Source organism: Drosophila obscura, unplaced genomic scaffold (assembly GCF_018151105.1).
Source record: "Drosophila obscura isolate BZ-5 IFL unplaced genomic scaffold, ASM1815110v1 contig_170, whole genome shotgun sequence".
In the NCBI taxonomy this organism is placed as follows: Eukaryota; Metazoa; Arthropoda; class Insecta; order Diptera; family Drosophilidae; genus Drosophila; species Drosophila obscura.
The window spans coordinates 1192695-1212308 of NW_024542758.1; the positions used below are offsets into that span (position 1 = coordinate 1192695).

The 19614-nt window shown below is 46.7% G+C and overlaps 6 protein-coding genes and 1 long non-coding RNA gene across 14 annotated transcripts in view; 3 read left to right on the forward strand and 4 right to left on the reverse strand.

Moving 5' to 3' along the window:
- Window positions 1–1633, forward strand: part of LOC111070590 (tyramine/octopamine receptor) — a 30351-nt gene extending 28718 nt beyond the window's left edge. The window contains exon 3 of the mRNA XM_022361256.2: window positions 86–1633. Within this exon, the coding sequence (XP_022216948.2) occupies window positions 86–478 (393 nt within the window). The 3' untranslated portion in view covers window positions 479–1633. The remainder of the gene's footprint in view (window positions 1–85) is intronic.
- LOC111070599 overlaps window positions 1–2790 on the reverse strand; it is a 105104-nt gene extending 102314 nt beyond the window's left edge. Inside the window, exons 1-3 of one of the 5 annotated variants that reach the window (XR_002607374.2) lie at window positions 2239–2790; window positions 1935–2185; window positions 1632–1880 (exon numbers count right to left, since the gene is read on the reverse strand). This is a non-coding gene — a long non-coding RNA (uncharacterized LOC111070599). Of the gene's footprint in view, window positions 1–1631; window positions 1881–1934; window positions 2196–2238 lie in introns of all 5 variants that reach the window. The other 4 variants (XR_002607375.2, XR_005967556.1, XR_002607373.2 and 1 more) reach the window with 4 other exon arrangements.
- LOC111070598 lies at window positions 2713–3790 on the forward strand. The gene is made up of 2 exons (XM_022361263.2): window positions 2713–2943; window positions 3001–3790. Exons 1-2 carry the CDS (start codon window positions 2866–2868, stop codon window positions 3550–3552), a joined length of 630 nt encoding a protein of 209 aa, XP_022216955.1. The 5' UTR covers window positions 2713–2865; the 3' UTR covers window positions 3553–3790.
- Window positions 3791–4136: 346 nt separating this feature from the next.
- Window positions 4137–7840, reverse strand: LOC111070588 (NEDD4-binding protein 2). Of its 3 annotated transcripts, none has more exons than XM_022361254.2 (6): window positions 7565–7840; window positions 6742–7473; window positions 5908–6658; window positions 5147–5844; window positions 4507–5081; window positions 4137–4442 (listed from the first exon to the last, which is right to left on the reverse strand). In XM_022361254.2, exons 2-6 carry the CDS (start codon window positions 7429–7431, stop codon window positions 4370–4372), a joined length of 2787 nt encoding a protein of 928 aa, XP_022216946.2. In that variant the 5' UTR covers window positions 7432–7473; window positions 7565–7840; the 3' UTR covers window positions 4137–4369. The 3 variants fall into 3 exon arrangements, with proteins under 3 accessions (XP_022216946.2, XP_022216943.2, XP_022216945.2); XM_022361251.2 differs by having other exon boundaries at window positions 6742–7477; XM_022361253.2 differs by having other exon boundaries at window positions 6742–7508.
- Window positions 7841–10394: 2554 nt separating this feature from the next.
- LOC111070594 (endochitinase A) lies at window positions 10395–12414 on the reverse strand. 2 transcript variants are annotated; one of them, XM_022361260.2, is made up of 2 exons: window positions 12277–12414; window positions 10395–12215 (listed from the first exon to the last, which is right to left on the reverse strand). In XM_022361260.2, the coding sequence occupies exon 2, from the start codon at window positions 12207–12209 to the stop codon at window positions 10476–10478; it is 1734 nt and encodes a 577-aa protein (XP_022216952.2). In that variant the 5' UTR covers window positions 12210–12215; window positions 12277–12414; the 3' UTR covers window positions 10395–10475. The 2 variants fall into 2 exon arrangements, with proteins under 2 accessions (XP_022216952.2, XP_041448111.1); XM_041592177.1 differs by lacking the exon at window positions 12277–12414 and having other exon boundaries at window positions 10395–11952; window positions 12069–12138.
- A 169-nt stretch (window positions 12415–12583) lies between these two features.
- On the reverse strand, window positions 12584–13215 carry LOC111070600 (dnaJ protein homolog 1). The gene has a single exon (XM_022361267.2). It carries the CDS (start codon window positions 13044–13046, stop codon window positions 12660–12662), a length of 387 nt encoding a protein of 128 aa, XP_022216959.1. The 5' UTR covers window positions 13047–13215; the 3' UTR covers window positions 12584–12659.
- Window positions 13216–13313: 98 nt separating this feature from the next.
- Window positions 13314–14750, forward strand: LOC111070597 (60S acidic ribosomal protein P0). The gene is made up of 3 exons (XM_022361262.2): window positions 13314–13422; window positions 13539–13632; window positions 13691–14750. Exons 2-3 carry the CDS (start codon window positions 13579–13581, stop codon window positions 14585–14587), a joined length of 951 nt encoding a protein of 316 aa, XP_022216954.1. The 5' UTR covers window positions 13314–13422; window positions 13539–13578; the 3' UTR covers window positions 14588–14750.
- Window positions 14751–19614: the final 4864 nt, after the last annotated feature.

Here is a 19614-nt window from a genome sequence, read left to right on the forward strand (position 1 = left end):
TGTGGTTTAACTTTGACTAAAGTTGGCGTTGAGGAAACAATTTGTAGATCATCATTTACTATGTGATTGACTGACTTTTTTGCAGGTCTGTGTGACCCAGGCGGAGGAGCAGACGTCGCTCAAGCTGACACCGCCGCAATCATCGACTGGTGCCGGTGCAGTGGCCGCCACACCGCTGCAGAAGAAGCCAAGCGGCGTGAACCAGTTCATCGAGGAGAAACAGAAGATCTCATTGTCCAAGGAGCGGCGGGCAGCCCGTACCCTGGGCATCATCATGGGCGTCTTTGTCATCTGCTGGCTGCCCTTCTTCCTCATGTACGTCATCCTGCCGTTCTGCCAGAGCTGCTGTCCCAGCGACAAGTTTAAGAACTTCATCACCTGGCTGGGCTACATCAACTCCGGCCTCAATCCGGTCATCTACACCATCTTTAATCTGGACTATAGGCGCGCGTTCAAGCGGCTGCTGGGCATGAAGTAAGCACGAGGACTGACCGGCGCGAGAGGAAGAGCATTGCTCAGAGTTTGTGCCAAAACTTAAGGGAGAGAACGCGGAAACGAGATGACAGATGGCGGATTCAAAAACATTGGCAAACAGTCCTAGAAAATATGAGAATTTGGTTTCCTTTGCCATTAAATCAACTCGGTTTCGCCTTTCTGGTCCTTCGAGACGCGAGTAAAACTGCTCCAGGGCGGAGGGAAATGTCTGGTGTATGTATTTGGATAATTGTACTCCGTTAGATACTCATGCGAAGGGGCAACTAGCCTCAAGCAAAACCCCACATCAAAATTATGCAATAAAATCGAAGAAAAACCATACATATGTACGAGTCCATACATACATACATACATACACACATAAATACATTCATAAATATACATATATCGTTCAACACAGGCGAACAAACATGAAATTGAATTTAATAAAATTAAATTAAATGTTTAGGCACAGGATTGGTGGCAAAAACAAACCCTTCGTGTTTCACTCTATGCATACTACATACAGACAAAACCAAAGAAAACGAAAAGTGTTAGTAAAATTAAATTTGCGCTCAAAATAAATTAATTACAGAAATGAAAGAAAGAAAATGAAAAAAAAAACAAAACAAAAATGAAAACTTCCAAGAAACGAAATGTGTTTTCTAGGCATTACTTTAACGATTTGTATTTAATTGTAATTGTAGGTAAATGTAAACCAAAGAACTAAAACTATTGTAACTTAATGTATACTTTGAATACGCTTTAAACTATTCGTTAGATAATTTAACTATTAATTGTTTTTATGACAGACAGCAACAATTGCGTTTCGATGGGCAGCTAAAAGCTAGCACATTCGAGAATTATAAATATTTAAATACATATATATATTAAATAGATAAATATTTCATTGCACTTGGCAGAAGGCAACGGAGTTGGCAGACGAGTTCTATAAGTCGATGTATAAACTAAACTAAATTAAATTAAACTAAACTAAAGTACATGCTATATCGTATATACCACAATTTATGACTTTTAATGACGATGTACGATAACTTCATTAATTAAATTGTTGAATGAGCAACAAGCAAACTAAGCATATACAAAAACCAACAACCAAAAGACAGATTCGAATAAAAGTTATGAAAAATACTTACCATTGTATTTCCGATAGATATGGGCTGATATGTTGAAGGTATTCAGAGCAAAAAATCAGAAGCGATTTCCAAATTGTGTTTAATGATTTTTGCTTTTGTTTTTAGGTATCCATCGAAGTAGAGGAGATCTAAGATCTAAAAAAGGAGCTGCTAGGCCTGCAAACAGCGACGCACCAGGCCGGAATCTATCAGCGACCTGCTTAGATGCACGTTATACGGATTCACAAGCATCACATGCGCGTTGTTGTCCTGAAACATTCAAGTGTTCAAACTGACTTCAATTTTGTTCCCTATCTTCCGTACCGCCCTACCTTGATGGCCATCAATTTGGCAAAAAGTCTGCTATAGCTTCCCAGCCGACTAAATGTGCAAACTGTAACCATTACGCCCGTATCAATAAGCTCCACATCTACAGTGTTTCGGGTATTGTCCGACTTGGGCGCGCACGCTGCCACTTTGAGGACTTGTTGGAGCGGACGACTCACAGGTGCCCGGGCGTCAGCAGGGATGGCGGCATTGTTGACGTCGTTGCTTCGAAGTACTTGTAGGTTTCACTGCAAGGAACTGTGAATAACATAAACTGAGCGGAAAAAAGCGTCTGCCTTACTCCAAGTTTCACGACATGACATCACAGGAGTCGTAGTCGTCGTCGTCATACATCCACTAGTGGAAGCTATGCGAATTGGTCACCTGAACAAGCTGCAGCTCGTATCGATCACCCACGTTGAGAGTTTTGGCCAAGTCGCGAGCTTGTAATTGAAACTGCGTCGTTTGCATACAAAAATCTAAGAAATTTGGCGCTCAAAATGTGAAAAGGGCTGCCGTACTAAATTCTTTGGTATTTTTATATTCGTTATTTTTTGGACTGCCATCTCTTAGAAACATCGAGTTGTGTGATATTTTGATTTGTTCCTCCGTCCCGTCACCAAAACTGGCCGGACTATCCACAATTTAAGTAGTACGTTTTTAATTTAAATATATTTTTTGCCTGTATGTTTAAAAATACTGGTTCGACTAGCTTATAATTGGTGGTTCGGTTCTTTTCATATCTCAATCGATAGATATCGATACATCTATTCGACATCTCTAATTTCGATATTGACTGGATTTAAAAACAAAAAATTTATATTTCGAACATATACAAATCCCGGCCGACTGGAGCGGCAGAAAAAGGACAGCGTACAGATTCGATTACCTGGCAGGCGTAGATTTCCGCGCAGGCAGAAACAGTAATATGGCCGCCTCGAAAGCAACGCATATAAATATAGGACAGACGAAGGACTCGAGCCACAACATGGACGCATCGGATTCGGTAAATACACACATGTGCGACATGGAGCAGCAGCATAACAGCTCCTTTCGCCTGCAGTGCTCGCTGTCGTCGGTGGACAGCGAGAGTGACCTGTCGCTGGCCTTCGAGCGTGATCTGGGCGTTGAGGAGCCGAGCAATTGCGACGAATTGCCGGCCTTTGAGATACGCGCCTTCTCGCCACATGGACGCACGCCATCGCCCATCGATGACCTGAACATCTCGGACATTGAGACTCCAAAGCAGCACCAGCCGGAGGAGCCACCCTGCCAAAACCATGCTGACTTTGTGGCCCTGCATGAAATCAACGCACAAATCAGTCCCCCCAGCGACGCCGACGACTCCGTGGCGGCCCTGAGTCGCAACAACAGCTTGGAGACCATTTTCGAGGGCGTCTTTCTCAACACACCGCCACGCGAAAACCCCAACAGCCCCGGCTCCTCACGTTTCACGCCCAAGCGTGTGCGGGCCAATCTAATGGAGCTTGTGGCCATCGGCAATCGCATACACACCACCGGCAAAGAGAATCAGTCACCGGGAACAGCAGTCAGCACCAACATGCCATCGCCAGCGACGTCTCCGCGCAAAGCGGCGTTACCTAGCTACCGCTAGATCCAACCAAAGCCCAAAGGAGCACTCCTTAGACTGCCATCGACCAAGTTCTAGGCTAAGTAACAAATACGATGCCCATATCCAGGCATTCTTCGCTTTGTTTACACACAGCTTGTGTATCTGAAGATAATGAACTAAATTTACAATGTTTCCGGAGAACAGACCTGGAACAGGACCAGGAATCTTACGTTTTGTAGTCTTTAATAAAAGATCGTCTTTCCATGTTTCAAACATTAAACAAAAACTTGGGTTTCCACTGGAATTCGTTGGGATTTTCCGTAGCTGGCAGATGTTTCTAGTAGGTAAGGGTATCAGGTTGCTGTACGAGCGCTGAAGTACCTGATCGCGAATAATATTCGTTATGGTTTACCTGCATGAAACTAGGATTTAGCAGGCAGACTCATGGATTAATTCTGGAAAAATTGCTTAGCAAAAGAAAACATTTCTGATTGTAATTTTTTGGATTAGGGCTAACTTATGGCATAGACTTATTCTAATATAATAACTTGTGCAGTTGTACAAAAATATATCTCTTTGATGGATACTTGAGTTGGGTTTTTGGCTATGGCAAGCACCTATATAGCACCTGTTTACCGACTTCATTTAGCCCGATTCGCGTGTTTCACACAAAACTTCGATGATAGGAATACAAAACGAAATGGGAGGAATGTCTCTTGCTTAAAATAAAAAAATATAAAAACACAGCGAGCAAAATGGGCTAACTATGAATTTTGTAAGAATCAATACAAAGGGTAATTACAGAAACCGATTAGCTGCTGCTGCCCGTCTTCCGACCTTTACCATTGATGGCTGTCGATCAGAAGTTCTCCGAGTGTCGCGATGCAGAAAACACCTTTACACGCAACAGTCCCGGATTGACCTCCTGCCAGCTGCAGTGATGAAATGCAAACGTTAAGAAATTACCCATAAATGTGTATCTCTCACAGGACTCACCGTAAACGTCGCTCGCCCAATCTGGACTTGACCTTGTTCTTGATGGTGGACACTCCATTGGCGCTGTGCAGTCCCCGTCCTGTTATGATGAACACATGCTTGTACACGCGCGTACTCTTGCGCAGCTTGGTTATGTGGCGATCGAGGAAGAGATCTAGACAGCTAATGGCCTCCACAGTGTGCAGATAGTGGAGGTCCAGCAGATCTGGATTGTTCTGGGTGTGCTTGTGCACTTCCATGATGCAGGTGGCGGCCCGATGGTTGAACACATCGATCTTTGTCTTGTGCAGATTGGCTATCTGCGAGTAGTACAGCGCCACGTTCCCGTTGCCCTTCTGCACGGCCTGGTTGGCCTTCAGATAGCATTCGGCCTTTAGCTGGGCATGATGGGCGGCCAGATTGCGGGTCTCCTCAAAGTCACGCAGAGCAGCGCACTTTGCCTCCTCGTGCAGCTGCGGCGAGCGGCTGCTCGACGACGCTGACGAACCGCAACGCTGGCTTTGGCCTGCCGCATTCTCGCTGACTTTGATGGTTTGCTGTAACTTTTGCTGTTGCTGTTGCTCCTGCAGAGCGACCTAAAAAGTGAACAAGAAAATGTGGTTTAATGGAACCCAGAGACAGAGCATAATGAATGACATACCTTCTCGCTCTCGCGCAGCGCCTTATCATAGAGTTCCGCCTCGTTGAGAGAGCTTTGAACATTGCTGTCGAGCACCTCCACGGTTTTGCCATAGTTGCTGCCAGTGGCCGAGAATATCTCGAGCACCGTGTCGTTGGGTATATTCGGAAACTTCTCGCACAGCTTCATTTTGGTCAAATGGGTGGCAATGTCGTTCGGCTGCTGACGGGCGGCCATCTCTGACGCCTGCTTGGCGGCCTGTTGCTCGCTATTGTAAATGCTCCAGGCGAGCTCCATGTCGAGCAGTTCATTCACATTGCTCGGGGACTCACTGCACTCGGCGTATTCGGGGTGCTTCAGTAGGCGGGCGAATTGTTCATCGTCGCGCAGCGTTTTCTGACGCTGCTCCTCCAGCTGGTTGTAGACGCCCTCCAGCCACAGCATGTACAGCTGCTTCAGCAGTTGCCGTGGCACAAACACTTTGGTGGCGGGCAATTCCTCTTCTGGCGGCATCATCTCACCGTCCGTATGGAACAGAGTGCGTAGTTGCTTGATCAGTGTGGCTCCCAGGTCCATTTCCTCCAGATTATTTTCCTCGGGATCCTCCTCCTCCTCCGTCGCTTCGACGACTTCCGAGGGCTGAACAATCAACGGCTGATCGAGTATGCCATTGCGAATGTCGCGTATCTTTCGCGTGTGCTCCGAATATTGTTCATCACCTAAAAACACAAATCAAATCGATAAGCTTGAGGGCAGTGTGTGCCATTGGAAGCATCACAAACCGAGTACAAAGCAGTTCTCAACTTGCAGCTGCAGCTCCTTATTGGGCGGCGCCGAGGTGCGTTTATTACGGCTCTGGCGTTGGGTCTTGGGCATGGACTTGGCCACCAATCCCGTTGGCGATGGTGAACGTGGCGGCGGTGGTGCCTCCTCCTTTTTCACAGCTCTGCCACAGTCGCATTGGAACTGTGCCGACTCCTCTGGCAGCATGGACGCATCAAAGTCCGATCCCGACGCGGCATTCAGCTCATCCTCTTTGATTAGAATGTCCACGGCCCAGTCCACATTCGTTTTGCACTTCACATAGAGATCCCAGAGCCCTGTGAGCAGCTTGTTCGGGTACATTTGACGCAGCAACACGAAATTTGAGGGCTCGTTGGGACAATTCAGGCAGTGACGCTCGAAAGTTTTCATTGGTTGACTGGAGCCAGCCTGCGGTGGGGCTTTTTCGGCCGGCTCATCGCGTAGCAGCTCTATAAGCGATTTCTCGTACGAGTCAGTTCCAACAGCAGCTGGGTCTAGTCTGGAGGCTCTGGCTCTGGCCTGATCACCGTCCGATCGCGACCAGTAGGCGGGCGCACCCTGCTCGTAGGGCACCCAAGTGCGGGCATTGACATTCAGCTTGAAACCGTTTGGCGATAGCCCATCGGGATTGTCGTTCTCTGGCAGTGTGGCTGGCGTGGGCACCGCCGGCAGTGGCGGGTATTGCCGTAGCTGTGGCAACTTTGCTGTGTATTTGGTTTCCTTCAGCAACTGCAAATAGGAATAGGATAGATAGGAAGGGCTTGAAAATAGAGCAAACAAAACTTGGACTTGCACTTGATTCTTGATTTTACCTTGATTAATTCCGGCACACTCGTCTTCTCATAGCGCTCCAGCATGCGCTGAATGGTCTCCCTAGGCACCTGATGGATGTTCTTTTGTGCCAGCTTGCTGGCCGACTTTGACCAACTTGTTTGCGGCTCCAACAGCTCCAGTACGTAGCCATGCTGTACGGCAATCTGGACATAGGGCTGCATTTCCCACACCATTATGTTGGTGTTGTCGACTATGATGGGACTCCAGCCCAAAGCGGCCTTTTGGCGTACCCTGTCCTTGTTCCACTCATGGGCGGTCGGCAGCACAGCTGGATTAAACTCATAGCCACGCCTGGACTTGAAGTAATCATCTGTGCTATAGACAAAGTCCTGCATATCGTTGTGCTCTAGCAGATGGCTTTGGCGCAGTAGAGATTCGGCCAGCATGGATTTTCCGCTGCCCGGTGGCCCGCGCATGATGATCATCAGCTTTTGGCCAGCTTGGGCCTTCATGCAAATGGCATTGAACTGTTTGTCTTTGTTGTTGTTGTTGTTGGCGCTGCTGTACATTTTGATGCTGGTTGCGGCTGGGCCAAGGAATTTCCTTTGACTATTTGTGGGCATGTTGGGTTTGGCGCTGTCGTTGTCGTTCGCCTTGCTGAGGCTCAGCTCGTTGTTCAGCAAGAAAGCCAATTCCGCTGGCTCAGCAGCATTTCGCGCCGTTGCCATTGTCGTTGTTATTGTTGTTGTTATTGCTGCGCAGTTGTTGCTCTTTCTAGGCAGGAAATCGGAGAGTGTAGTTGTAACTTAATACGCAATAATCTCGACACTGCTCTGCTCTGCTCCCTTATCACGAACTCACTAATACTATGAAGCGGCCAATCCAATCCACTCGATCCTCGACACAAGCTGTTGCACAAACAATGGGGCCTTGGCGCCTTTATATCTGCTGGTTTACTGCTTACACATGCGGATTCTTTGGTTGGAGTTTCAGATAAACGGGTTATTTTGCGTCTTTCTGTGTCGTGTGTTGTCTGTTTCGTGTTACACGTTCACGAAGGCATCAAATTTATATTAGTTTTTGCGCTGCATCCCAAGAGGGAAAAACCACGTCCAACTAGAGCCTGTTAAAATATCGATAAACACTCGCGATATATATTTCTAGAGACGACATTGCGTCTTATCACTAACCATACAGTATATAGATGTGCCAGTTCATACAACGAAAGGGGCGCAGCTGAGTTTGCAGCGTACGTTCCCAGATCTTTGGCTTTGGGAATGGCCGCGTTGGGCTCATGACGTCACACGAGCCGACTGGCAGCAAGCATGCATGTGTTGTGTACGTGTACACTCCAAAATATATGATTGTATGCATAGAATAATTTTTAGCTGCCGAAACCGACTTTGTTCGAGATTTCAGTTTACGTAAACGTGTGTGTGCCATGTATTCACACATACTGTGCTTGTGTGTGGGCTCTACAATTTTTGGCCGCTTGAATTGGTTTTTCATTTTGTTTTGAGGGCTGATGTGATGTAGCGACCTATTCAGGGCCGGATCAACCCTCAACCGGGCCCTGGGCAACCATCAATCTGGGGCCCTCCTTTATTTTGTATTTTTCTCAGTGGCCATTATATTTTGTATTCATTATTTGGAGTTTTGTTTTTTTAACAAAATGTTTCTGTTATCCCTAGGGGGCCCTAGGCAACTGCTAATCCGGCCCTGGACCTATTCCAGTCGTAAGACTTCATATTTTCTTGGTGTATTGTCGCTTTCTGTTGACGAAGCCGAAAGCAGAGGCAAAGGCTAGCCTAAAAGAGAACCGCGCGCCCGTCGCAACATCAGCTTTTCAAAACAAAACGAAAAAATATTTTATGAACCGCTTCGTCAATGCCTCAACCCGCGTCGAGTCGAGCTACAGAACACACCAAGAAAATATGAAGTCTTACGACGGGAATAGGTCCAGGACCGGATTAGCAGTTGCCTAGGGCCCTCCTAGAAATAACAGAAAAATTTTGTTGAAAAAACAAAACTCCAAATAATGAATAAAAAATATAATGGCCACTGAGAAAAATACAAAATAAAGGAGGGCCCCAGATTGATGGTTGCCCAGGGCCCGGTTGAGGGTTGATCCGGCCCTGAATAGGTCGCTACATCACATCAGCCCTCAAAACAAAATGAAAAACCAATTCAAGCGGCCAAAAATTGTAGAGCCCACACACAAGCACAGTATGTGTGAATACATGGCACACACACGTTTACGTAAACTGAAATTCGAACAAATCGGTTTCGGCAGCTAAAAATTATCTTGCATACAATCATATATTTTGGAGTGTACACGTACACAACACATGCATGCTTGCTGCCAGTCGGCTCGTGTGACGTCATGAGCCCAACGCGGCCATTCCCAAAGCCAAAGATCTGGGAACGTACGCTGCAAACTCAGCTGCGCCCCTTTCGTTGTATGAACTGGCACATCTATATACTGTATGGTTAGTGGTCTTATCACTCTCTACGCAGCAAAGTCTAGTCTCATGTGGCTATCGGATTGAATAATAAACAATTGAAAATTGTAATATAATAACGTACATTCTAAATGTTTATTCGAAAAATACATGCATATAAGGGACAGTCTTTTAAAACACCAAGTGCTACTTTTGGATTCACAATCGAGTCATGTATAGCAGGAAGTTCATAAGCAGCTTCACACCGAAAATGACTATAATCAATGCAATGTGTATGAGCCGTATTATGATCCACCCAAATAACTGCAACATTCCCATCCAATGTATCAGAATTAGAATTTGCAGCGCGAAGCCAAAAATCACAAGATTAGTCACAATGGAGCGACCAGACAGGAATTGGACCAACCAATGTGCCAGTGTGGTTACAATCCACTTGGCCAGAAGGCCCAATGTTCGCAGAGACCATTTCGCCACGCTTGGATAGTATTTGGTTACAGCGTGGAGTGGTTCGAACAACCCATAAGTTACTATTTTACAATATTTAGCTAAAACTTGGAGTAGTTTGAGTAGTCGCTTACTCACGGCCGGGCTTGGCCGATGCTGTTCCTGGCTCTGGCTTTGGCTCTGCTTCTGGTGTCGATTGCCATTATTATCGTGTTCCGCAAAGTGTCTTCTCCGCAAGTCGCGATTGTGTATGACTCGTTGTTTTGGATCTGAAAGCACACTGTATGCGTGCAGGATCAATTTAAATTGTTCTGTTGTGTTTTCCAATTTGCTTTTATCTGGGTGATATTTGCGGGCCAGGTTTCGAAAAACGTTCTTAATTTCGGCCATTGATGACGTCCTGTCGACGCCCAGCACCTTGTAGAAGTCCGTGAACCCAAACTCCTCGTACATCGTTTAGATTTAGTCTCACCAACCCGAAAGAACGCAACCCAACCACAACATTAATTATTAATTTATATTACTGATCGATATACCATTCATCGATAGCATTCTCCGAAGACCATCGAACAGGTAGTTTTGCACATTCGCCGATGGCATTGGTTTTCACAGAGATTTTTCCGTTATATTTTCGTTTAAAATGTTGATTTTCAAAGCAATTTTAACAAATTGGAAACCTGGTCCTGAAACCTGGACCTGGTCCCTGCAGATCAGGGATGGCCAGTGCCAATACTTGTCATCGATATATTTTTGCGAGTTCATATTAAAATTTTTTTGGAATGGAATGGAGAACCAAATAAATAAACATTTTTCTTTATTGCAATATTGTTGATAATTTCAAGGGTGGCAACGTCCTTCCGATCTGGCTACGACCCTGTGGCCCACTTCCATATCTTGGAAACACCTCCTGCAGTGGCGCTAGCAACGGCGGTGGTAGCTGATGATACAGAAGAAGTCGTTGAAGAATCTGCATTCGGTGATGCTGTGGTCCATTTCCAGATCTTGGATACCCCTCCTGCAGTGGCGCTAGCTACTGCGCTGGTAGCTCTAGCAACGGCGCTGGTAGCGCTAGCAACGGCGCTGGTAGCTGATGATAGAGAGGAAGTCGATGTCGAATCTGCATTCGGTGATGCTGTGGTCCATTTCCAGATCTTGGATACCCCTCCTGCAGTGGCGCTAGCTACTCCGCTGGTAGCGCTAGCAACGGCGCTGGTAGCTGATGATAGAGAGGAAGTCGATGACGAATCTGCATTCGGTGATGCTGTGGCCCATTTCCAGATCTTGGATACCCCTCCTGCAGTGGCGCTAGCTACTGCGCTGGTAGCGCTAGCAACGGCGCTGGTAGCTGATGATAGAGAGGAAGTCGATGACGGATCTGCATTCGGTGATGCTGTGGCCCATTTCCAGATCTTGGATACCCCTCCTGCAGTGGCGCTAGCTACTGCGCTGGTAGCGCTAGCAACGGCGCTGGTAGCTGATGATAGAGAGGAAGTCGATGTCGAATCTGCATTCGGTGATCCTGTGGTCCATTTCCAGATCTTGGATACCCCTCCTGCAGTGGCGCTAGCTACTGCGCTGGTAGCGCTAGCAACGGCGCTGGTAGCGCTAGCAACGGCGCTGGTAGCGCTAGCAACGGCGCTGGTAGCTGATGATAGAGAGGAAGTCGATGTCGAATCTGCTTTCGGTGATCCTGTGGTCCATTTCCAGATCTTGGATACCCCTCCTGCAGTGGCGCTAGCTACTGCGCTGGTAGCGCTAGCAACGGCGCTGGTAGCGCTAGCAACGGCGCTGGTAGCTGATGATAGAGAGGAAGTCGATGACGCATCTGCATTCGGTGATGCTGTGGTCCATTGGTCCCAGATCTTCGAAACACCTTCTGCAGTGGCGCTAGCTACTGCGCTGGTAGAAGTAGGAAAGGCGGTGGCAGTTTGGTCCCAGATCTTAGATATTTCTGTAAAAGTCGCTTCCGTTGCGGTTTTGGCAGATTGAAATAGCGATGTGCCCAAAGTCCAGGTGTTGTTTATTTGGCCATTTATCACATCAGTCGCGGCGGGAAGAACTGAAGCGGACGAGTCTAAAAGTCCTTTCCTGATGGCCTCTCCTGCTGCAAGCGGTTCCACAATTTTGTCTTCTGAAATGGCAACCAAAACCATCTCCGCTAAACGCGCCGCTCTTCTGTTCTTAATCATTTTATAGGTGCAATATGCAAAAACCATAGTGCCTGCGATGATGAAAACAGTTTTCATTTTTTGCGAATTTTTCCATTTAGGGCTTTCAAATTCGTTGTGGAAGGAATCGTTGCTTGATTTGGGCGGGTTTTTCCTGGTTTGGCTCTTCGATTTCCTTTGGAAGAATTTTTGAAAGGAATTCTGTTGTGAATTTTTCTTGTTTCGTTTGTAGATCTGATCGAATTCGGCTCGTTTTTGTGGATCTTTCAAGACGCTATATGCGGTCTGTACCTTCTTAAATTGCTCCTCTCCGTTTTTGTTCTTGTCTGGATGGTAACGTCGTGCCATTTCGTAGTAGGCTTTTTTTATTTGCTGTAAGGTAGCATTACTCTTCACTCCCAAAACTTTGTAATGGTCTTGGTATCCAGTCATTTTATCCTGCATTAAATTTATAAAATATGTTTAATGTTTTGATGTAATTAATTTCAAATCATTTTACCTGTAATCTATTTCATGTGAATCACCAAATTATCCTCTCACGTATAGTCGGCTGTGGCCTAGAGACCTATCACAATGAATGTCGGTAACCCGAGAGATAAATAAAAACTCTTTGCTGTTTTTTTAAAACGCGCCAACTAATCCCGCAACTTATCCCCACCGGGTTTGCTGATCTGATCAACAAGCAGTATCCATCTAAAATTGCAATGCTCAAAAATTCTTAATAAATGTTGTGCACGAAAATACACCGGCTGGTTTCTAGAGCTGCCACCATTTTTGCCTATCGTTTTTAATACATATCGATGACACTCAGCTGTTTGGTTTTTATTTTATAAATTAATAACAATAACACCGGAAAGTACGTTTAGTAAGTGTACAATAATTTTAATCAGATGAAGATTCGTCGTTATCTACGTGCGGGGCCTTCTTTTTAGAGAAAAACTGAAAAGTTTTGTAGGCAGCAAAGGCAAATAAGACGGTTCCGCCCACCGCGCACATAAAGGGCGCCATATCAGGTGTGGGCTGGGCAAATGTCTGCGCCTCATCGCCATACTTGAGACCATCCTCGCCGTATTGATCGTAAATGTCTCGTTTTTCCTTGTTCGACAGCACCTCAAAGGCGGCCGCAACCTCTTGAAACTGTGCCTCGGCCTGGGGGTGGTCGTTCTTGTCGGGATGGTATTTGAGCGCCATCTGCCTGTAGCCCTTTTTAATATCATCTTTGGTTGCATTTCTGTTAATGCCCAGTATCTGGTAGTAATCTTTGCCCATTCTGATGAAATGGAAGGTGGAATGGGATTTCTGTACGTTGATTGCCTGACTGAGCCCAGTCAGTTCGATTTTTACTTATTTCGTTAAAATAATGTATGTTTCAAAATGAACTTTGGACTAAGTACGGTATAGATTTTGTTTTATTTCAATAAACAACGCAACTGCAAAGAAAAAGTATCCAGTGGGTATCGATAGTAGGGCAATCGATCAAATTCGGTTTTTTCTCGCTATATTTACGGTATATTTTGATGATGAGGGGGTATATTTCGGTATATTTCTGAGTGTCAGGCGGTATATTTGATCTAGGAATCCGCGGTCACACTGCATCGCTCGGCCATTTTGGTCAAAGTCAGCCATTTGAAAAGTTTGTGCTTTGGTGAGTAAAAATTAAATCTTTGAAAATATATGCCATCCTGGGTATATATGGGCAGAAAACTAAACCAAACTGATGCCGCTGAACGCCGCTAATCGAATATGTGCTTCTTTTTGCAGTTCTTAAATTCTTTCAACGAGTCCCTAATACACAATCAAAATGGTTAGGGAGAACAAGGCAGCATGGAAGGCTCAGTACTTCATCAAAGTTGTGGTAAGCATTGTGTGCAACAACAAATGGCCTATTGCCGCTAACGAAGGTGCCGTTCTAGGAACTCTTCGACGAGTTTCCAAAGTGCTTCATTGTGGGCGCTGACAATGTGGGCTCCAAGCAGATGCAAAACATCCGTACCAGCCTGCGCGGACTGGCTGTGGTGCTGATGGGCAAGAACACCATGATGCGCAAGGCCATTCGCGGTCATTTGGAGAACAATCCCCAGCTGGAGAAGCTGCTGCCCCACATCAAGGGCAATGTTGGCTTCGTCTTCACCAAGGGCGATTTGGCCGAGGTCCGCGACAAGCTGCTCGAGTCGAAGGTGCGCGCGCCAGCCCGTCCGGGTGCCATCGCTCCGCTGCACGTCATCATCCCGGCCCAGAACACTGGCTTGGGACCCGAGAAGACCAGTTTCTTCCAGGCTCTGTCCATCCCGACCAAGATTTCCAAGGGTACAATTGAAATCATCAACGATGTGCCCATCCTTAAGCCAGGCGACAAAGTTGGCGCCTCCGAGGCCACTTTGCTCAACATGTTGAACATTTCGCCCTTCTCGTACGGTCTGATGGTCAGCCAGGTATACGACTCTGGCACCATCTTCTCGCCCGAGATTCTGGACATCAAGCCCGAAGATCTGCGCGCCAAGTTCCAGCAAGGAGTGGCCAACCTGGCTGCTGTCTGTTTGTCCGTGGGCTACCCGACCATCGCCTCGGCCCCTCACAGCATTGCCAATGGATTCAAGAACCTGCTGGCCATCGCCGCTACCACAGAGGTGGAGTTCAAGGAGGCCACCACCATCAAGGAGTACATCAAGGACCCCAGCAAGTTTGCTGCCGTTGCCTCTGTGGCTGCTCCGGCTGCCGGCGGTGCTGCCGAGAAGAAGGAGGAGGCCAAGAAGGCCGAGTCCGAATCCGAAGAGGAGGACGATGACATGGGCTTCGGTCTCTTCGACTAAGCTGGATGGACGTCTGCTGTCGCCCACAGCCTTTTGTTGCTTTCAACTTTGTTTACTCTCTAAGATCATAAAATGTGTGTCCCTATTGCAAATGATCGTCGCGGTTTGACAAACCCAATGGCGAGTTGCATTAAACATTCTGTAAACTGTTTTGAGAGCAAAATTATGCAATCTGTTTTGTTTCTTACTTGTGGGGGGGATCAGAGGTAGAGGCACGCCCTCCAACACCTTTAAGCCACTTTATCCCGCTTAAGATGCCGCAAGGCAGCATGTGCCGCTCTACGTGGACTCCGGCTGCATCTGCTGCGTCTGCCCCCATATATTTACAAAGTAATTACTCGTGATAAAATGAATTTCACAAGATGAGAAAAGTTTAAAGTTCCTGCTGCCGTCGCGTCGTTCGTTGTCGACGACTTTTGCGATTTCTTTTGCTTTTCGCAAACGACGACGACGACGCTCATAAAAATTCAATTTGTCTTGACAAAATACGCAAGAAATTAAGAATGTGCCAAGTGGCAGCCAAAGAAACTTTCTTTCCCTTTTCTCTCGCTTCCTTTGCCATGCCGGCACTTTTCTGGCCCGTCTGGAGAGCGAAAATGAGTTACGCGACTGGGGCGTGAAAGTGCCACGCCTTCATGGGACCCGACCGACCTCCTTCAAGTAAAGAGACGGGGGGGGGGGGGAAATAAGCAAAAATAGAAGTAAGCAGAGGAGAAGCAGCCGCGGGCCAAGTTAAACACTGCATAAATAGCCAAGCCAGGCCGAAACCCTGACGAAAATAAATGCTCCGCAGGCCTTCATTGGATGTAGCGATGGTATTTGGCAGTGTGAGTGACGCGATAGTTGAGTCACAGCTCGAACTAAGATATCTATGAGCATGGAATAAGAGGGCCAAGGATTATTGGAAGGGATTGTAATCCTTTCAACCTGGCGATAATAAGAATTTTCGTATGGCTATCAGGACTTATACGATTTCATAGAAATGCATAGCATATCGCATTGAGTTGTCGGTGGTGTCACGCTGCCATCTCTAAGTGGCTGTGGAACCCATTTGGCTGCTAGATAAATTAATAAGGGCATTGCATAATTCGAGCGCCTCTGGCTACAAATATACACGGAAATTAACATAAACTGTGGGGCGATTGACCAATCATCCCCAATCCGCATATTTGAATCCTTCATCCGACCATCCCACTCAATCAGCAGGCGACATTCGAAATCAAAATGCGATTGGCAAAATGATTTGCTTCAATTTTTGTGATGCGCATAACAAATGAAGTTTGGACAGTCGGACAATTGATTGGGACAGGCGCAGCCATGTGGCGGACGGACGACCAGACCCATATAGACAATATACGATATATGTATGTATATGTACCACAAGTCACACACCCTCTCATCGCACACAAACGCCATGTTTGCAATGCACAACAAAATGTGGAACAGTCGACAGATCCCAGCCAGATTCAGAGGCGACTCTCTCGCTCTCTCTCTCTCTCTCTGTCTCACTTGGCTGGACTTCACTGAACTGAGAGCTCCAGCACCCCGCCAGACCCCAGAGCCTCCAAACTGTAGTCGATTTCGGCTATCCAATGTGCACAGATAGATTTGTATGCATATTTTTGCTTTGGCATTTCGTTTGTGTGCTAAACATGTGAATGCCATCGATATAACGATGATGCTGCTGTTATGCATGTTCTGTTCTGTTCCCCAGCCAGGCCATGACATGCCAGTCCGTGACGTACTAGTATATCAACCCACTGGACCGACCGCACTCCGTATGAGACTGTGTGTGTGTGTGTGTGTGCTCAGCTGTGATTTGTTTGGCCAAAAGATTTGGAGCAAAATGGTTTAACTCCTGTGGAATGGCTTAAATGATTCTTGGCCAGCAGTTCTTTAACCAAACTGCGAAGTGGAAAAGGAATTGGAACGGGAATCGGAATCGGAATTGGAGTTTCCAAATGAACTGAACTCTGCCATTCCAGAGAGAGTGGGAAACTTTGGTGGGCATCTGCTGTGGGACACATCCGTTGATAGCCGAAACAAAAATCTATTTTCCAACTGACTGACGTACAATAAAAACATACAGACATACAATACAATATTTCGTAAAATCTATTCAAGGGTTGCGCCACAACAACAAAAAACAACATGAAAGGGGAAGCCACAAAAATTGAATGGAGATCTGAAACATACTATTCACGGGATTATTCCCTTGCGAGAGCAGAGGGATGCCAGAGCACCTGGAGCCACGCCCCCCGTCGACTGCACAGCATGCTCAATTTAGTCTCGTCACATCAAAATGTTTGCTCTACCCGATACGAGTATTTGCTGTGGTTGAGGGCGCTTGCCGCGTATAATTTATCTATGCATATGTTTCGAGTTGCCCAAAAGCGGCCAGCTCAAGCTGAGGTGGCTCAAAACGAGGAACAGCCCACATAAATCACAGTCACCAGCACGCACTCAGAGGGAACACCCACCCAACAACTCAACCACCGATCCAAACCCAACACCCCTTTCATGTTGGAGGCTTTAAGATTCGCCCTTCGGTATGTAAAAATTGGAATCTGTAAGCAATAGCCATGAATATATATATATGTACATATTTTCAGGTATTTCGGCCTATTAAGAAAACAATGGCATGTGCTCGGATTCGGTAATATTCGTGGCAGAAGAGAGCCAGCCTGAGAAGTAGATGTATCTGGTAGAAGTAGGGATACTGCGCGATGTTCTCTTTGATACTCTTAATGGAAACATTTATTTCTGATCTGATCGGTACTCAGTGCATAAAGTGGATAGAACCTGTCGCCATAGTCCACCTCTTACCGGAGAATCTCCAGGGTGGGTCATGGTGTCATTAAAATCGGAGCACTTTAATTAGACACAAAACGGGCTCATCCGCTCGTTCACTTTGTGCCTCTGCCTCTGGGCCAGTGGTAACGGTTGTGTTAACGGTAACAATAAACGACAAGAAGCGTTACGACGAACGATGATTGCAAGGCAAACGAGCAATTAAAAATCCGTGTGCCAAGGGTAGTAACCTTCCACCATCTCATCCTCAGCGTCAGACTCAGCCATTCCGGGCAGCCTCCATCTCTAGACACATCCAAAAAAGAACACTTTTCAGCCCTTTGCCTTTGGGTCCTGGTCTCGGTCTTGGGGCATGCCACGTACGAGGCATAACCTTTGGCCCCTACTCCTTGGCACAGCTGTCTGGAGGTGTGTGTGTGTGTGTGTGTGTGTGTGTGTATCGTTGGATCCTTGTCTCCTTGGAGGCATTTTTACGGCTCTACGTTTTTACGCTGGCACCGGGAATTTTCAGGACCGGGTATTTGAAATATGCACGTAATATTGCAAAATTTTAAGCGTATATCTTTGCATAATTAACTGAGAAAAGACTTAGCACACACACACACACACACACACACATACAGAGAGAGAGAATCCTCTTTGTCTCTTCTTTTCTTTTCTTTTTCTGCACAGGCATTTTTACCGCAGCTTCAAAATCTCTCGCAGAAAAGCGAATGAAACTTTTGCAATGATACTTTCGGTGGAGACCTCCACCGCCCCTGCTGCTCACTGCTGCCCCCTGCTGCTCCCACGCAGGTTGTGTGGAATTTTTAATCTTCAATAGAAGCCGGCACCGAGCCGAAAGCTCTACCTGGGCCATGTATCTTTCTTTACTGCGGAGCTTTGCATCTTTACGCTTTGCTTAAATATTTTAATTTTTATTGGTTGAAGTTTGCCAACTGTCTTTCGGGCGGGGCTGGCTGGAGCAGGCTTTTCAGCTTTGATAAAGCTGTTCAAAATGTATTTATTTTTGGGTGCTTAGAACTCTGTTGCTGGTGCTGATGCTGCTGCTGGACCACAGATAAATGGATGAGTGGTTCCCCTGGAATCTACTCCAATGGGAAATAATCCAGCAGCTAACCCAGTCAAAGGTCCACACGCACACACACGGACATCAGTCTGGGTCATAAGCCCAACTAAACTGCACTCTAATAGCCCTAATCATAGGCCATAACGACTGCTGCTGCTCCAGCAAAGAGCAGGACAGGGGCTCTCTCCCATGGCCCATGGCTCATGGCTCATGTCTCTCTCACATGGCCAAAAGTGAAACTTTCTGAATGACATCGAGCCGGGCCAAGAGAGGGGGGCCCTGAGCCAGGAGCAGGGTGTGGATATGGTGTGTGCGGCATTTACATACATAAAAGTAAAGTTCACCCACTCGATGGCTGGGAATGCAACCTGGCAAAACTTTTTTCCAAATTTAAATTATAAATAAGCCGAGGGAGGAGTGGCAGCAGAGTCGCAGCACTTGCCTCCAAAACAAAACCTCATATGCATCGAAACGTAATGGCAAAAAGGATTTTAAGTGAAGTTGAAGTTGACTACACGACCGCAGGTGGGGATGAGTGGCGTGGCGTGGCGTGGCGCCCCATACCAATACCATACCAATGCTGCCCTCGCCCCCAGAGACCACTTACACCATTGCAGTTGTGCGGAAAGTTTGCTGTGGCATCAAGGGACGATGAGCGACGGAGTCTTTGCCCCACCCAAAAAATAAGCTCAAAGTGAGAACTGAGAACTGAACGCGGCATATTCCGCCTCAACAGACAAAGTGCAAGGCAATCCCCAGCCCCAAACCCATACCCATACCCATCCCCATCTCCATTCTCATCATCTTCCCCCACGCTCTATCTAACTGGTGTGTGGTGTATCTTTTGGGTGGTTTGCAGCTGCAACAACCACCAGACAACCACAAGGAACAAGCAGCAAGGAGCCATTCACCAGGCAGCAGTCACCAGGAGAGCGAGAGAGCGGGAGCTGACGCAAGTTTAAATGTCATGTAAAATGTTTCCACTTACACAAATTAATGTGTAAAATGTAATTTTGTCACAGCAAGGAGGAAAGAGGGACAGGGACAGGGACAAGACAAACAAGACCCAAAACTCTATGAAAACCCACCCAAGCGGAGTCCTGGCGAAAGCCAGGACAAACAGATACATGTGTATGCATGTACATGA

Bases quoted from the DNA above. Each gene is read 5' to 3' on its own strand.
- LOC111070598 (XM_022361263.2), top strand. From the start codon at position 2,866: ATGGCCGCCTCGAAAGCAACGCATATAAATATAGGACAGACGAAGGAC. The intron at 2,944-3,000 runs GTAAATACACAC...TTTCGCCTGCAG, and splicing joins ACATGGACGCATCGGATTCG to TGCTCGCTGTCGTCGGTGGA.
- LOC111070588 (XM_022361254.2), bottom strand. From the start codon at position 7,431: ATGGCAACGGCGCGAAATGCTGCTGAGCCAGCGGAATTGGCTTTCTTG. The intron at 5,082-5,146 runs GTATGTCATTCA...TTCACTTTTTAG, and splicing joins CGCTGCGCGAGAGCGAGAAG to GTCGCTCTGCAGGAGCAACA. The intron at 4,443-4,506 runs GTGAGTCCTGTG...TCATCACTGCAG, and splicing joins TTGGGCGAGCGACGTTTACG to CTGGCAGGAGGTCAATCCGG.
- LOC111070594 (XM_022361260.2), bottom strand. From the start codon at position 12,209: ATGACTGGATACCAAGACCATTACAAAGTTTTGGGAGTGAAGAGTAAT.
- LOC111070600 (XM_022361267.2), bottom strand. From the start codon at position 13,046: ATGGGCAAAGATTACTACCAGATACTGGGCATTAACAGAAATGCAACC.
- LOC111070597 (XM_022361262.2), top strand. From the start codon at position 13,579: ATGGTTAGGGAGAACAAGGCAGCATGGAAGGCTCAGTACTTCATCAAA. The intron at 13,633-13,690 runs GTAAGCATTGTG...GTGCCGTTCTAG, and splicing joins AGTACTTCATCAAAGTTGTG to GAACTCTTCGACGAGTTTCC.